The following is a 14,974-nucleotide window of genomic DNA, read 5'->3' as shown; positions in this document are numbered from 1 at the left end:
TCCTCAGAGGATTGCCTTTTTACCTTTGTCAAAATCAACTGGGTTTGTATCCAGACTTGCTGTCCTATTCCATTTATCCATGTGCGTTTTCTCTCACTGATACCAGACTGTTGAGATCACCATGCTTTTCTAATGAGTTTTAAATCAAGTAGAGCAGTCTTCTAATTTTGTTCTTTATCAAAGTGTTGGCTATTCTTGTTTTTTTTTTTGCTTATCCATATCAATTTTAGAATTGTCAATTTCAGTAAGAAATCCTGGTGAAATTTTGATTGGGATCACGCTGAGTCTCTAGAACAAGTTGGGAAGAATTGACATGTTAACAAAATTGAGTCTTCCAATCCATGAACATGGTATAGCTCTCCATTTACGTCTTCTTTGATTTTTCTCCTGATTCTCATTGTGCCTTCCTTCCTTGTCCTTCCTTCCTTCCACCAGCCTCAGAAGGCAGGTTCAGAAGCGTGGCTGGGTGAATGAAAAGAAACCAGCCCTTGGTCCCCTTTTTCAACCTGCGTCTCAAGTCCTCCATCATACAGGCCTCAGACAAGAAGGATGTTCCATCTAAAGCACAGCCTGTCCCAATAGTCCTGTGGCAGGGCCAGCTGAAAGCTTGTAGCTTGTATGAACTGCTCTTGGTAAAGCGTCCAGGAATCTCCTCCCTGACTCACCGTCAGATGTTCAGCAATGGCAGGGTGGCTCTGTGCCAGAGTACTGAGGTCACTTGTTTTGATTTCTGACATTTCCTGTCTCCTTGTTTTTTTGCCTTTCTTTGTCTTTTCTTTTTTCTGTCTTCCTTCTCTGCCTTTCTTTTACCTCAGGCCTGCCATCACATTTTCCATGACACAGGCAGGAAAGTACTTGTAAGTGGGTGACCGGCACAAGAGTGTCCAGAAGGCCTCCTTCCTCCTGAGGGGCCTGCAAAGTTAGATACCAGAATCGCAGTGCTTGCTGCCATCTTGAGCAGAGAGGGGTTCTTGCCCATCCCCCTTTGGATGGAGGTAAAAATGCAGGTCGGATAGAATCTTGCGTTCAAATAGGCATGATGGATAAGTCACATCTGTGTCTTAGGGAGTGAGACTCAGGAGCACAGAAGTGTGTTTACTCTTTTTTTAGATTCCTGCCCGATAAGGATTTGACAGGTTGTTGTTTTTTTTCTTCTAAATAAGAGGCCTCAGAGAATATGTAAGAGCTTGAAATCTCTTTAAGGCCCAACTGAGGAGCTTAGGAGAAACCTTGTAGTTCATCTGGCAGTTTCACCTGTAGTCCGCACTACTTTCTGGAATGTCCTTGCCGCCATTTCTCTCCCGCCCAGACAGAATAGCCATAGGTTGAGTGGGCCCTAAGGGTGTGTCCCGGTGGCCCGTCCCATGCAGCCACAGCCCCTCACCTCCCAGGGCGCCCTCCCCATCCTGTGCTTCATGGTATGTGTCTCTTCTCTCCCCATCTGCCTCCGTGACCCGGGCGTAGACGCCGACTGCAGGCCGCCGGACGATGCCGTGTTTGACATCATCACAGACGAGGAGCTGTGCCAGATCCAGGAGTCCGGCTCCTCCTTGCCCGAAACACCCACCGAAACTGACTCCCTTGACCCGAACTTGCCTGAACCGTGAGTACACCTCACCTTTATTTCCTACGTGCTCCCCGAGTGCCTTCTGACTAAAGGACCAGGAAAGTGAGAGTTTGGAAGCAGCATCAGCTATCTGTGTTTAAGGGAAAGTGCCTCCGAACAGTGCTCAGAACCGTTCTGGAGACTGGAAGGCCAAGGTCAGGGTATCAGCAGGGTGGGCTTCTCCTGGCACTTCTCACCTTGGCTGGCAGATGGCCACCCACTCACTTCCTCTTCACGCCGTCACCGGTTGTGTGCGCACCCTGGCGTCTGTCCGTGTCCTGAGCGTCCGTTAGTACTTACCCTCCGCCGGCCGTCTCATCTCTTTTCCAACAAGGCTTCGAGGGATGGAATAACCACACAAAGTGCCACCCCATTGAAACGTTGAGATTTTGTGCCCGGGGACCTGTAGGGACAGGCCAAGTCCCCTCCCCACATGGCAGCCTGGCTCAGTGTCCCTCAGCCCCTGGTGTTCAGGCTTAAATGCAGTTTCTACAGCAAAGCACTGGCTCTTCAAAAGCCAAGAAAGAATTTACCCGCTTTGCCACCGTTGGGGAGTTTGGTGATGCTCTTGCCAACACCCACATTGAGATCTCTGTCCCTCTCTTCCTGCCCAGAGTTCAGGAGGGCCAGGATTAATCAGGATTTCTGCTGTGTGGGAAGAGAGACATTTAATCCTCATGAAGCTCTCAGGGCAAGGGGGTTTAGGCTGAAGGGTATCCCTTCACTCTCCCCTGTTCTCTGACAAGAGGCGACTGAATCCGTGTGTTGTGGCCTCACGGAGAGCGCCAACACGATCACCCAGCCCTTCAGCCCCACGCACTGTTGCTTCCGGAACTTTGGGCCTCGCCTTTTCCCTCCCGGAAGCCCTGCCTCCCCTTCTGAAGGCCCCCACCCTCCACCCACCACATAGCCTGCGACGTTCTCCTGGGGGCCTGCTCTGTGCCAGCGGCCCCGAGTCAGTCTGCCGCCATCACCTGGTCACCGTACTCCCTGCTGGGTGGCTGGCGGGGAAGGGAGCAGGGCCAGAGCCTCAGTGACCCCCCTGCAGCTCCCTGTCTCCTTCATCCCTCACCTTCCCCTTTCCCAGGAAGAACAAACCCAGAAGGCTCTCTGACCGCTGACACATAACTGTGTTTTGGTGCTGGGAAATCAGGAAGTGTTCCAGGGAAAGGAAACTGCCAGCATGCCGGCCTGCGGCCTCCAGGGTGGATCTGGGGCTGGCGGACAAGAGCCCGCAGGGCCTGCACTCCATCTGTCAGGGACCAGTCAGCTAAGGGCCTGCACCCTCACACACCGTCTTTGTGCGTTAGAGAAGACCCCAGGGTCTCTGGCAGGTTTCTCGTACGTTCCTTTTCTTCGTGAGTTGAAGACCAATCAGAAACACCGGGACTCCTGAGAAAGCACGAGTGGTCTAGAGCCCCGGGTTTGCGTAAGCCTCCCTGACAGGACACTTCGGGAAAGAAATGAGCAAGTCCAAAGCAAGAAGTGAGCCAGAAGGGATTAAGTGCCCTGCGTGTCCAGATTCCCGAAGGAAAGCAGGCTGCTTGGCAGCAGTGTTGTTGAAAATGACTGTCAGGCCCCTTCCCTGAGCCCGCCGCGTCTAGATGTGGTCCCGCTCAGTCGCTGTCCAACCTTCCAGGCCAGGGATGTAATGCCTCAGAAGCCTCCGGAGGCCAGATATGCTGCTCTCGGTCACGTGGCTATAAGTGTCAGGGCTGGGCTTTGAGCCCAGAGCTCCTCCCTCCATTTAGGGGCTGCAGGTTCGTTGTGAAGAGTTCAGTTCTCTTCCCGGGGTCCCACTTCCCCATCTGCACGTCGGAAGCCTGCCCACCCCCCCTTGCCCATGTCCACTCCTCCCCATGTGGACACATTCTTAGGCTAATGAAGTTCTCTGCCTCGGCCCTCCCAGCAAAGGGAGGGGACAGAGGGAGGTCCCCACACTCCCGAGTAGCCGCCCACCTGCGAGGATGGTGGCAAGAAAGAGAAGCACTGCCCTGCCCCTGGGGAGAACAGCTGGCTTTCTTCCGAGCCCTCCAGGCACACCTGTTCGCACCTGCTCCCGTGCTCAGCCATGCCCACCCTGAGCCTTCTCATGGACCATGTGGTCCGTCTGTGCATGAGACTCAGGTGGCAGGACAGACAGAAAGAAAGCTCTTCTCGGCCAGTAGCAGGGCTGGGCCTTGGGTCTCTGGGCTTCTGCTCAGCCTTCATCCTGGCCTGGCCTCTCCTTCTGGTTACCAGACAAACAGACCATGTGACATCAAGCGCGGAGTCTAGGGCCTTGTGCCTGGGATACCTTCCACAGAGACACACTGGGTCTGTCATGCTCCGCGTGCATCGTGGTGTCGGGCTGAGCTGTGTGCCCTGTCCCCAAGGAAGACCGCTCGGATGCCCATTGATACTGAGCCAAACTTATAGAGACTGTCCCTGCGCCTCCAAGCCCCTTTGCCAGTAGTTGCCCTATGAGCAGCGATTCTCGGTCCCCGTGCTTTGCGGGGGCTCTGGTAGGTTTGTCTCCTGTCAGGAGATGTGATGCCTGCATCTCAGAAGCAACACAAGAACAGGACATGGTGAGGATGGTTACAGTTAGAAAGCTGTCTGTGCTTGGGGTAACCCAGCATCACCCCCTGGGTGAGGACTACAGAGCTGGAGGTACGTCGAGTCGGTCAGCTGTAGGAAACCTCTGCTGGCCCGCAGAGGGGCTGCTCCCTGGAGTCCTAGCCCTCGCTCTGCTGGGGGAGCTCCAGCAGGTGGGCCTCTCTCTGAACTAGTGTCCTCACCAGAAAAATGGGTATGGTAGCACCAGGCCTCACCCAGAACAGCACTGGGAGTTACCCCAGACTGCAGAGGACCGGGTTCCCAGAATGGGCGCTGCCTTGAGGGGCCGTTGATGGAGAAGGTCAGAGTGAGCACCGCCTCCACTCCTGGACCCCGTGCTCCCTGCCCTTCCTCCACCCTGCCGCCCACAGGGGCAGCTTCAGCCCTTTTGTGCCTCCGTCCGGAATGCCTACCGAAGTCACCTGGGCTTCTGGCTCCCAGGCAGCCCCTGGAATCGGGGTCCCCATATGCTCCCTTGTCTCAGAGTATGTGGCTGTCCAGGGTCTCTAACCCCCCCCAACTCCCACTGCCCCACAAAATGCTGGGAACGTGGTGGGGGAGGAGCTTCCCTGAGGCCATCCTCAAGGCAGCCCGGCCCCCTTCTGCAGTCCCCCACCTGTACCCCATCGTGTGCTGGTATGTGTGTGAGCACAGTCAAGAGGAGGAGCCCAGCAGGGCTGAGGCTGGGAACTTGTCCTTCATGGGGCTATTAGGTGAACAGAGCAGTCAAGACATAAAATGTGCTCTATCTGTAAGCTGTGTGGGCTGTGCCTGCCTCTGTAGGCAGCGGTGCTGGGTACCTAGCGGAGGCCTTGGGAAAATCTCTACTCTCAGGGGTAGCAGATAAGGGCCCAGAGATACAGGCATGATGAGTGACCGAGGATTCAGAGAAGGTAAAGGAAGATTCCATGGCCGTGCTGTCCTGGGTTTTCCTAAGCTGCAGAAGGAGGGGCACAGCCTTTCTGCAGGGAGCCTGGAGAGGGCATGTAACACAGGCCCGGGATGGGGCATGGCCTGATGGGCACCTGGTTTTGTTTAGCTCAGCCTGGCAGGCCCCTGGTTAGGAAGAAGCCAGCAGGCCCCGCAGCTGCCCCTCAGTTACTTTGGACCGGCAGCCCCCAGCTTGACTGTGCAGGCCTCATGAGCACTCCTAGAGGGAAGGAGGGAGTGGGGGGGGAGGGGTGGTGTGGATGGTGAACGGGCTTTGGGGAGGCAGAGTGCCATGCCCAAGGATGCACAGTCACCGAGCCAGCGGCCGGGTGACCCCAGAGCCCTGGCGTCCCCGTCACATCACACTGCTTCCCTTGAGGGCTGCAGGGCCCCTGGCTTCCTGCCTCTTCACGTCCTCCTTTCCAGGGAGGGCCTCTGTCTCGTTCTGGGGAAGCCAGGGGCTGGGGGCCCCACTCTCCGCTGGGCTAAACCGAGGATGAACTCACCAGGTCTCCCACTTGGAGACCATTTATGTTTTGTCCCCGGTTGGTTTTTTTGTGTGGTTTTTTGTTGTTTGTTGTTTTGTTTTAGTTTTTGTGGTTTTTTTGTGAAGCCAGTTTCAAGACGATAAAGGTCAGCCTTGTCACCATCGAAAGGGCAGACTTTGTTGAACGAGAAGGCTCTCGGTCCACACGGCCCATGGACACTGGAGGCAGCTGCTCCCGCGGGAGCATTTAGGCGTGAGCGGGAGACAGTAGGGAGGGTCGCGTGGGCCTGGCTAGGCCCGGCCCCTTGCACTGCTGGACCAGGCTATGGGGCACGTCCCCCACGGCACCGGACGCACGAAGCACACACTCCCGCACCTTGCCAGCTCATGGAGGATGACCTGCGGCCTCGGTGTGTCGCTGGCTCATGAAGGATGACCTGCGGCCTCGGTGTGTCGCTGGTTCATGGAGGCTGACCTGCGGCCTCGGTGTGTCGCTGGCTCTCGGGCCGCCATTGCCATTCTTGCAGCCCCTCCCCCCGCCGAGCACACACTGTGCTGAGCACGCTTCGTGCTCTTAAACCCAAGTCCCCCGCACGCCAGCCCCCAGAGGCGGGCGCCAGGACAGCCCACATTTCACCAAAACAGAAGAAGTTAAAGGGACTGCCGACCGGTCTAGCCAATGGGTGAGAGCCGGAGCTGGGATTCCACTCTGGTCAGTCGAGACCCCAGAGCCACACCGCTGAGCCAGGCCCGTGCCCCCTCCACGGCCCTGTGCACCCGCTTTCACCATTGGCAATTGGTTCTCTCCATTTTGGTGAGTGATTTTGGGAAGCATGAGCCAAAAAAAGCAACTTTGCCTACTGAACAGATTGCTAGGATCTAATATACTTAATCAAGTATGTGACATTCCAAATGGCCTTATCCTGTGACCATATCACGGAGGTTACACGAACGCACTTCACAATTTGGTCAGGAGGTTACGAGCCAGAGAGGAAGAGGGAACACTGGTATATTCCATTTCCTTGATAGAACAGTTAAAGTGTACAGTTTTAACTCATTTCCTATGCTTCGAGCCTCCGGAATAATCACTTTCCTGTATGTTCCACGCATACCACATTAAAGTAGAACGTGCCTGAGGATAAGCATCGTTTAGAGACTTTTAAAAAGGTTTTATTTCTTTGTCATGAAAATCATATACTCTTTGACACAGGCATGTTTGTGTTCTATATACACCAATAACGTGATTTATATATGCGAGAGTGTATCAGGCATTGAACTATTTGAGTTTTTTTAAATGAGCAAACCCATCAAAGAATCCATTTCAGAAATGCCGCTTAGACTCAAGATCGTCTTAAACTCCGCTTTGCACATTTTCCTAACCTTCTCTGGACCCCTGGATTCCTCAGCTGACTCATTTGTTAAGGGCCCATTCATGTTCCCTGGGGTCCTTCCCTCTGGGATTAATCAAAGAGAACATAGGCATCTCTATCAAGTCTAAGCCTAAGGGGAGGCAGAGCCCATCTCATTTGTGTCCGGTGCCTACTGACTTAGGTCCCAGCCGTGTGGCCCCGCACTTGTTTTCATGGCCTCCCTAATATCCCTGCTTCTTAGTGGCCAGAGGAGTGCTCCAGACTGGGGAGCCCGAGCCATCACCTGCCCTCAGCAGCTGTGTGGCAATGGTCCCCGCTTCAGCCTTCAGCCCCAGTCGCCATGAAGGAGAACCTGAGGTCTTAAGGCTCGCACATCATTCCCTTGGAGCCAGCGTTCTTGGGCATAGCGGAGGGAAAGCCCTTCCGGTTTTTAGAGCTTCCCCCCAACACACACTGAGCTTCAGGCCTGGGGGTCTAAAGGAAAGCGGAATGTGTCCATGCCCGAGAAGCAGCGTCCCACACCAGCTGCCGGGTTCGGTGACTTCTCCATGAGAATGCACGAGCCATAAACTCCATGAGAACGCACGAGAACACGAGCCATAAACAAAGCCTTCCCCATTGCACCCAGAGCACACAGCCGTGCTCCCGAGAGCTCCCCGGGCCTGGGCAAGGCCTACAGCTGGAACATGCTGGTGGCCTCCACGTTGTGAGAGGCAGAACAGGTCTTGGAAGCCTCCTCGGAAGACTTCCATGGACCTGAGACCCCCAGGTAAGGGAGGCAGCCAATGTCCCTCATGAGTTTCCAGAAGTTCCTCCGAAACTTCAGGCCAACAAAGGCATAGAGCACGGGGTTAAGGCAGGCCCGCAGGTAGGCGACAGCCTCTGTGATGATGATGGCGTAATGGAAGCTGGTCATGGTGGAGTACTCCCAGTTCGTGCTGCGGATGAGCCTCACAAGGTTGAAGGGCGTCTGGGTCAGTAGGAACACGGCCACCACCAGGAAGATGATCTTCAGGGACTTGTGCTTCCGGAAGCCTCGGGCGTGAAGCAGGGTCTTGATGATGACCGAGTAGCACACCATCATGGCGAGCAGGGGCAAGAAGAACCCCAGCGTCATCTGGGCGACGAGAACTACAGTGGAAATCTCTTCATTTTGATAGCCACAGACAAGCTTGTCGAAGTCATGGACGTTGCCGTAGATGATCTGCGGCAGGGAAACCAGCAGGGAGACCACCCAGATGAGCAAGCACATGGCCTTGCCCCAGGCCATCCTCCTTGCCTGCTGGTTGTAGGCCTTGGTGGCCCGAACCACCGCAACGAAGCGGTCCATGGTGATGCAGGTGAGAATGAGCATGGACGTGTAGAAGTTCAAGGTGTAGATGCCTAGCAGGGTCTTACACATGACCTTGCCAAAGACCCACTCGTGGATGCTGGCGTAGGCCCAGAAGGGCAGAGTGCAGACGAACACCAGGTCAGCCAAGGGCAGGTTTATCAGGAACACGTCAGTCAGGCTCTTCAGCTTCTGGTAGGAGACGTACACGATCAGCACCAGCAAGTTCCCCAGCAGGCCGCAGATGAATACCACCAGGTACACAGAGGGCAGAAAGAACTTGCCGAACTCCAGGAAGCCCTCGTGCCCCTGGCTGCTGTCATTGGAAGTGTTGAAGAACACAGGGTCGACGTAGTCATCCTCCATGGCGCGCGTTCCCGTGAACGCCTGGGAGGCAAACACAGCAGTTACAGGCGGGGCCCGGCACAACCCTCCTGCTCTCCTGCAGTCCTGTTGCCCCACTTTTAGGGAGCAGATAGTCCTTTCCAGAACCCACCTATGTTCTGCTCAGCGACAGCACAGTCCTGTGTACCAGAGACAGCTAGTGCTGAGGGGGTGGTTGATCCAATGGCATGAGGGACCCTCAATTAGCCCTTTAATCATAAGGCTCGCACCCACCTGGGAGAAAACATATAACCACCCCATGCACAGCCCAGAAAATCCGGTGCCAGCTGGTCTCAAAAGCAAAGGTCCCCATGTGGTAGGATTGGAATGGTGACCTTCTGGAAGTACAGAACTGCTTTGTGGTGGGCAGGCTTGCCTTCACCTGCCCGTGCTGTGCCTCGCTTTCTGTTAAATTAGAATCCTGAACTGCTCTCTGTGGAAGCTAAGGTGCTTATCCCCCCACTCCAGGGCGGGGGGGGGTGGGTCTCCATTGAGGTGACCTCCGGAGACCAGAAGGGGTTTGGAGGATGACCAGAACTTCTCTGCCTGGGTAGACAGTCCATCCTGTCTCTTCTCGCCCTCCACTGCCTGGATTCAGGTGTGCAAGAAACCAGGCATGGTGGCGGAGCCAGCCACAGCCGACCACAGCCAGCCCAGCCTGCCCCTTACCGCCTGGCACACCCTGTTCCACCACCAGAGCCTGGCTTCTGGAAGACTTCCTCATCTTCGGGAATCTTTTGAAAGGAACCCTTTCCCAGAAGGGAACATTACTTTAGCTGGTGTGACTGGCAGCTTAGGCCCAAGGGGTCTCCTTTAACCAGTGGAAGATCTGGTTGAAATGGGATGCCAGATGGGCTCCTGCAGGGGGGGCTGGGTCCAACCTCACAGCAAAGTTTGTAGCAACAACCCGAGAGCCGCCCTTCCTGCCCAGGGCTCCCAGCCTTTCAAGGCCATCCCTTCCCCACGACTGTGCTGAGGACCACAGACAGGACGTGAGGGTGAGGTGCTGTGGCGTGGGAGCAGGGGCAGCTGTGGCAGGGCTTCGGGCCACTGGTCTGTAGAGACTCAGCCCACAGTGCGGCTCACCACTGGTCACCCAGGGCCATATCCTGCTAGAACCTTAAGAAATCTCCAGAAAAACAGGCATTTGGTCTAGCAAAGTCAGAATGTCAACTGGCCAGACGAGGGCCTGTCCAAGGAGAGATCACGTTCTCCTTTCTAATCTACTCGAAGACTTTTTGTCCTGCCTGGAGATGCTGTCAGCCTTGGCACTGCCCCCTCGGTCCTCACGGGGACAGAGCGCCCTTCTCTCCAAGGAAGGACCTCGCTTCTGGGATGCGACTGCTCAGTGAAAGGTCCCTGCTCTTAGACCGCAGGATGTGCGATGTGGGAGCGCGACAGGCCATCCGGAGTCCTCAGGCCCCACCAGCTCTGTGGGCTGCTGGGTTAAGTAGGTCAGATAAGGGCATGTTTGTGTTACTGCTTCATTGCTTGGACAACAAAACGAGCGGCTTTGCTCGCCTTCTGAGTAATATCAAGTCTCCATTCCTGCCTGACTTACTCTTGCCTGTTTATAAGAAAATCCTGTTACAGCTGCTGCTGGCACATTAACAATGATGTTAACTGGCTTCCCCAAAGGGCCCATCAGGTCCATAACTTGTACTAAGTTATGTTATGCTGGACAGATTGAGGCCGCACAGTTCTGTGCAGATAGACTAAAAATTAGTTTCCCTGTGGGGCGCCTGGATCTGTTAAACATCTGACTCTTGGTTTGGGCTCAGGTTGTGATCTCAGGGTTGTGAGATGGAGCCCCACGTCCGACTCCCCACTCAGCATGGAATCTGCTTGGGATCCTCTCTCCCTCTGCGCTTCCTCCTTGCTCGTGCGTACTTTCTCACGGTCTCTAAATTAAATGGGTAAATCTTCTTTTAAAAAAATCAGTTTCCTTCTAGACATGTTATAATCACTCATTTCTTTATCTTTAATAGCCAAAGTCCTATGTTGATCTATGCAGGGTTCTTTAATTTAAAAAAGAAGTAATATATTCAACTTTGGAAGCAGTGCAAATGTCTAATAATAATAAATAAATTAGCAAATTGCAATTCAGACATAAAATAGAACACGACTCAGATGTTTAGGAAGTGCTTTAGATGGTTCTGGAGAAAGCACTACATGGACACGACTCCGAGCAGCGGAGGCACAAAGTCAATGTGCACCGTTAGCCTTGGCTGTTACTGCCACAATGCACAGGTGACCAAATGGGTATAAAAGTAGTCATGGTGCTTAACTTTGATCGCAAACCCTTTGAGAGACTCCTGAAACTGCACACATTTTCCTCAGAAGTAACATGCCTACCTGCCTTTCGTTCCGAGGGATGCCTTTTGTCCCTTTGAGTCCCTCTTCCACGTATTCTGTGGACCCTTGTTTAAGAATCCACGATGGCTGGGCGCCTGGGCGTCTCGGTCAGTAAAGCATCAGACCTTTGGCTTCAGCTCAAGTCATGATCTCCGGGTCCTGAGATCAAGCCCCACGTCGGGCTCTCTGCTGGGTTTTGGGAGCTTGACATTCCCTCTCTCCTCTTCTCTCTTTGCCCCTCCCCCCCAAAATTAAAAAAAAAAAAAAAGAATCCACGATGTTTTGTGATTTTGATGATGTATATATTTATATTTATATATTTTAAAGTAGGTTCCATGCCCAAACGTGGGACTTGAATCACGACCCTGAGATCAAGAGTTGAGCTCTACCGGCTGAGCCAGCCAGTAAAAATGAAAAAAAAAAAAAAATGCCCAGAGTTTATCAGCAGTTTGCCTCTAGCTGTGAATTCGTGAGGATTTATTTCCCTTCTCCCTTTATGTTTGTCTATCTTTCTGAAGTTTTTGCAGCGGTCTTTTGACTCACATTGGGAAAAGAACTGAGACAATCATCTGAGAGCCTGTATTCTAAATTATAATGCAAAAGAAATGAAAACCAAGAATCAGAGATTATTCAGTGAACAGATGTGGTGAGTGGCTAGACGCTCCTGTCCCCCTAGGAGGGCAGTACCAATGCCATCAGCTTATGAGCTTTCTGTGCCCAGAGCCATGCTAAATCACTTCACAGTTCTCGGGTCGTGGAGCGGAGGTAGAATTCAAACCAAGAGCAGCCTAGCCCTAAAGCCTGGGCATTTTTCCCCCACACTACACCGCAGGCAGGGATCAGAGGACCCCAGCAGCCTGAGGTTACTACCTGCCTTTTAACTCTATAAACAAAAAGATAAATGACTCACCGGCGAAGAGACTCTGTCAGTTTGTCCTAGAAGTGAGCTCGTTCGAAGCAGCAAGGTCTGCCTCTGTCTCTCTGTGATGTGGTCCGTGTTTCCGTTGACTGCCTTCTGAGAGCCCTTGGTTGGTGATCGTAAGAGACCCAGCCCTACCCACCCCTGCCTTGTTCATCAGAATCCACATGACCAGCCTGCATCTGTGTAATTTGGGGGTCAGAGATAGGAAGCGGTGGCTTTCACATCCTGCGCTCCCTGCTGCCTGGCTATGGACGTAATCACCTGTCAGGACCTCAGAAGGTTTTTATTTGTAAATGAAGGAGGGCAAGAAGTAGGTCTGGCTCAGGCAGCCCACTGAAGACTCATGGCATTTGTACCGTGACATCGTTTTCTTCACTAATCATGTCTCTTTGGAGCCATTGGGACCTGTCAAGCTCACAAAACCCATGTTGTGCCCCAGGTTTGGGGTATGCCTGCTGCTCCCGCGTGACAGCCCCGGAACCTCACAGCAGCCCTGCAGAGTAGGTACTGTCCCCATTTTACAGGTGGAAACACTGAGGGCCCTAGCCGAAATGGACAGCCCCGCATGCACACAGCTAAAAAACTGGCACTTCCAGGAAACAAACTGAAGTCTCTCTCGTCTCCCGAGCACCAGAGTGCTGCTAGGGGACAGGTCAGCCAGGTGGACACCTAAACCCACATGACCCGGAGTCCTCTGGCTCCCTGAGGCTGTCCTCACTCTTGGAACACCCCAGGTACTGACCACCAGGTGACAACACAGTTCTAGTTGTTGGTCTCCCTGCCCCAGGAATGCTGATGCTTCTGGGGAAGAACGCCCTGGAAGGCGGGAGCTAGAGGGACGCTGAGGCAGGAGCCATGAGACTCTGTAGAGTGTGCACCTCTGGACAGCTGGTAGGTGGACGCAGGGGCCGATGGACGATGAACAAGTGAACGGGCCGAACCAAATGCTGCAGGGCAGTGGGCCAAAGCACCCATCCTCTGAAAGAGACCTTCTAAGGCAAGACACCCCTTCAGAGTGAGCCACCCTTTCCTTTTGGAACCTCTTGTACTTCGAGAGATGAGCTTTTCTAGGGACAAGCCAACTGTGTCATTTGGGGTCAGTTCCAGAACAGAGTTAGAACAGCCTGAGCCTTGTCAAACATGATCACGTGACCAGGACCTTGTGTCTTGGAAGGACAAGTACTCCATGGGAAGCAACGGGTGTTGCCCTGGCCGCCTCCATGACCATGTGTGGGCTCACGGGGTGGGGGTGAGGGGCAGGTTCGTGTGTCTGAGAAAGCATGGCTGTATTTGGCATCACCGTTCTCCAGCGGAAAGTTCTCCACTGGAAGGCTTGCAGCCAGACCGCAGGAGGAGGAGGGAGCCACTCACCCTCTGGGGGCCAGAAGCTTATTTCAACCACTTCACCTAGTGCCAGTGTTATCTTCTTATCCGCCAGTTCGTAGCGCTTGGTGTTTCAAGGGCATTACTTTTCTTTGAAACAAAACTCTGAACTTGTCAAGGGCAACAGCCCAGTCACATATCTTGGATTTCCCCTGGAATACTTAAACGTTTTCTAACTAGAACTGGGGGAAGGCTAGATGGGAAGCAGCAGCCACGCCCGTTGCGGGTTTATCTTGAAGTCAGAGTGCGCTGACCTGCCCACTTTTCCAGAACCCCTGATGTTCCTGATGCAGAGCCCCAGGCGGGACGTCAGTCCCAGGACCCAGGATGGAGGCAGTTCCTGCTGCTGGCAGAAGCCTTGGTGCAAAGCGCTGGCGGCTGATGGGGGCCGTGGAGGATGAGTTTGGACCAAAAGCCTCAGAAAAAGAGCCCAACCAGAAGGCAGCTCTGACCAGAGCTGGGGAGGCGCGCCCCGTGCTGCCTGGCTCTTGGTTCTGAGGCTGGGCATGTGGGCTTGGGTATTGTGGTCAGACCATGGTTACTAAGTACTCAGAAATCAAAATACCAGAAGTGCTCTTCATCACTCCGGTTTTGAAAGGCAAAAAGGAAGCCAATGACTGAAAGAAAAACTACCAGGAACTTACTTTTAAGAGTCGAATGGGAAAACGCCCCCAGAGCCCACAGAGAGTGGGCACCGTCCCACTCAGTGGCCCTTGAGTCCCTGCATTGTGGCTGGTGCCACTGAGAAGCCAAATGGTTGGCTTTTCAGAAAATTGTGATGGGTCTGAGTTCAGGTGGCCCCGTGAGGCTGGTGGCTGTTGTACGGGGCAGGGTGTTGTAAACATAGAGCCATCTGCTGACTGCGCTGGCCCCTGGACCCTGGGTAGTCGGGCGAAGCAGCCCTTCTCACTGTGCTGCTTGGCGAGGCCGAGGAGCAGCTGGAGCCCTCCGAGGAAGGCGGTCACTAAGACGCGCGGGCCGGGGTTGCTTCCTAGGCATCCTTTCTTCCTCTGCCGACCCAACAGCCTAGGATCTGCCCCTCCCCACCCCCGGCAGTCTGCAGGGCTGACGTGGTACCGTAACTACATGAAGAAGTAGCTGAGGCATTTCAGTTTGCAAGAGGGAGCTGTTGTAGATTCCAGCCATGGAGACAGGGGACCCCGCCCCGTCCCCCGTGACCCCTCATCCAGGCAGGCACAGACCCCTGCGCTGCATTGCTAGGGACTGGCTCACCATCCGCCTTGTCCGCGGACAACGCTTTATCCCCACGTGGTTCTCAAGTGGAGCCTTGTTTATGTCCTCTGTGTGGGGACTTGTGGGACAGAAAGCCAGCTCACTGTCGAGGATGTAATCTGGACGTTGACTGATCCTAGACAGTGTGAGGGGCAGGATCTGTGGGGGTGCCGGGATGACCAGCCCCAGATGTGTGCGCCCCAAGACTAGGTCAGCTCTCCTGACCCCGGGCTCAGGGACGGGAGCTCAGCAGGAAAGGGTGACATGCCATCAGCGGTCACCATCGGCAGCTGGAGGCTCACATGGCCAGAGCAAGGGGAGGAAGGAAGGGCGCTGTGGGCGCACAGAATGGGTCTCAACGTCTCAGGAAAGCCAC

General features: G+C 54.3%; 2 protein-coding genes across 7 annotated transcripts in view; one reads left to right on the top strand and one right to left on the bottom strand.

Annotated features, from left to right (window-relative positions):
* The window catches only part of FYCO1 (FYVE and coiled-coil domain autophagy adaptor 1), a 75,389-nt gene that overhangs the window by 37,357 nt on the left and 23,058 nt on the right, over positions 1–14,974 (top strand). For all 6 annotated transcript variants that reach the window (XR_009350677.1, XR_009350678.1, XR_009350676.1 and 3 more), the window contains exon 14: positions 1,465–1,603. Coding sequence is in view for 2 of the 6 variants with exons in the window: in XM_059160688.1 (XP_059016671.1) it covers positions 1,465–1,603 (139 nt within the window). In the remaining 4 variants the exon portion in view is untranslated. The remainder of the gene's footprint in view (positions 1–1,464; positions 1,604–14,974) is intronic.
* CXCR6 (C-X-C motif chemokine receptor 6) lies at positions 6,770–12,131 on the bottom strand. The gene is made up of 2 exons (XM_059160689.1): positions 11,971–12,131; positions 6,770–8,708 (listed from the first exon to the last, which is right to left on the bottom strand). The coding sequence occupies exon 2, from the start codon at positions 8,685–8,687 to the stop codon at positions 7,665–7,667; it is 1,023 nt and encodes a 340-aa protein (XP_059016672.1). The 5' UTR covers positions 8,688–8,708; positions 11,971–12,131; the 3' UTR covers positions 6,770–7,664.

The sequence above is a fragment of the Mustela lutreola genome, chromosome 2 (genome assembly GCF_030435805.1).
Source record: "Mustela lutreola isolate mMusLut2 chromosome 2, mMusLut2.pri, whole genome shotgun sequence".
Lineage (NCBI taxonomy): Eukaryota > Metazoa > Chordata > Mammalia > Carnivora > Mustelidae > Mustela > Mustela lutreola.
This window is presented reverse-complemented; position numbering and strand designations above follow the sequence as displayed.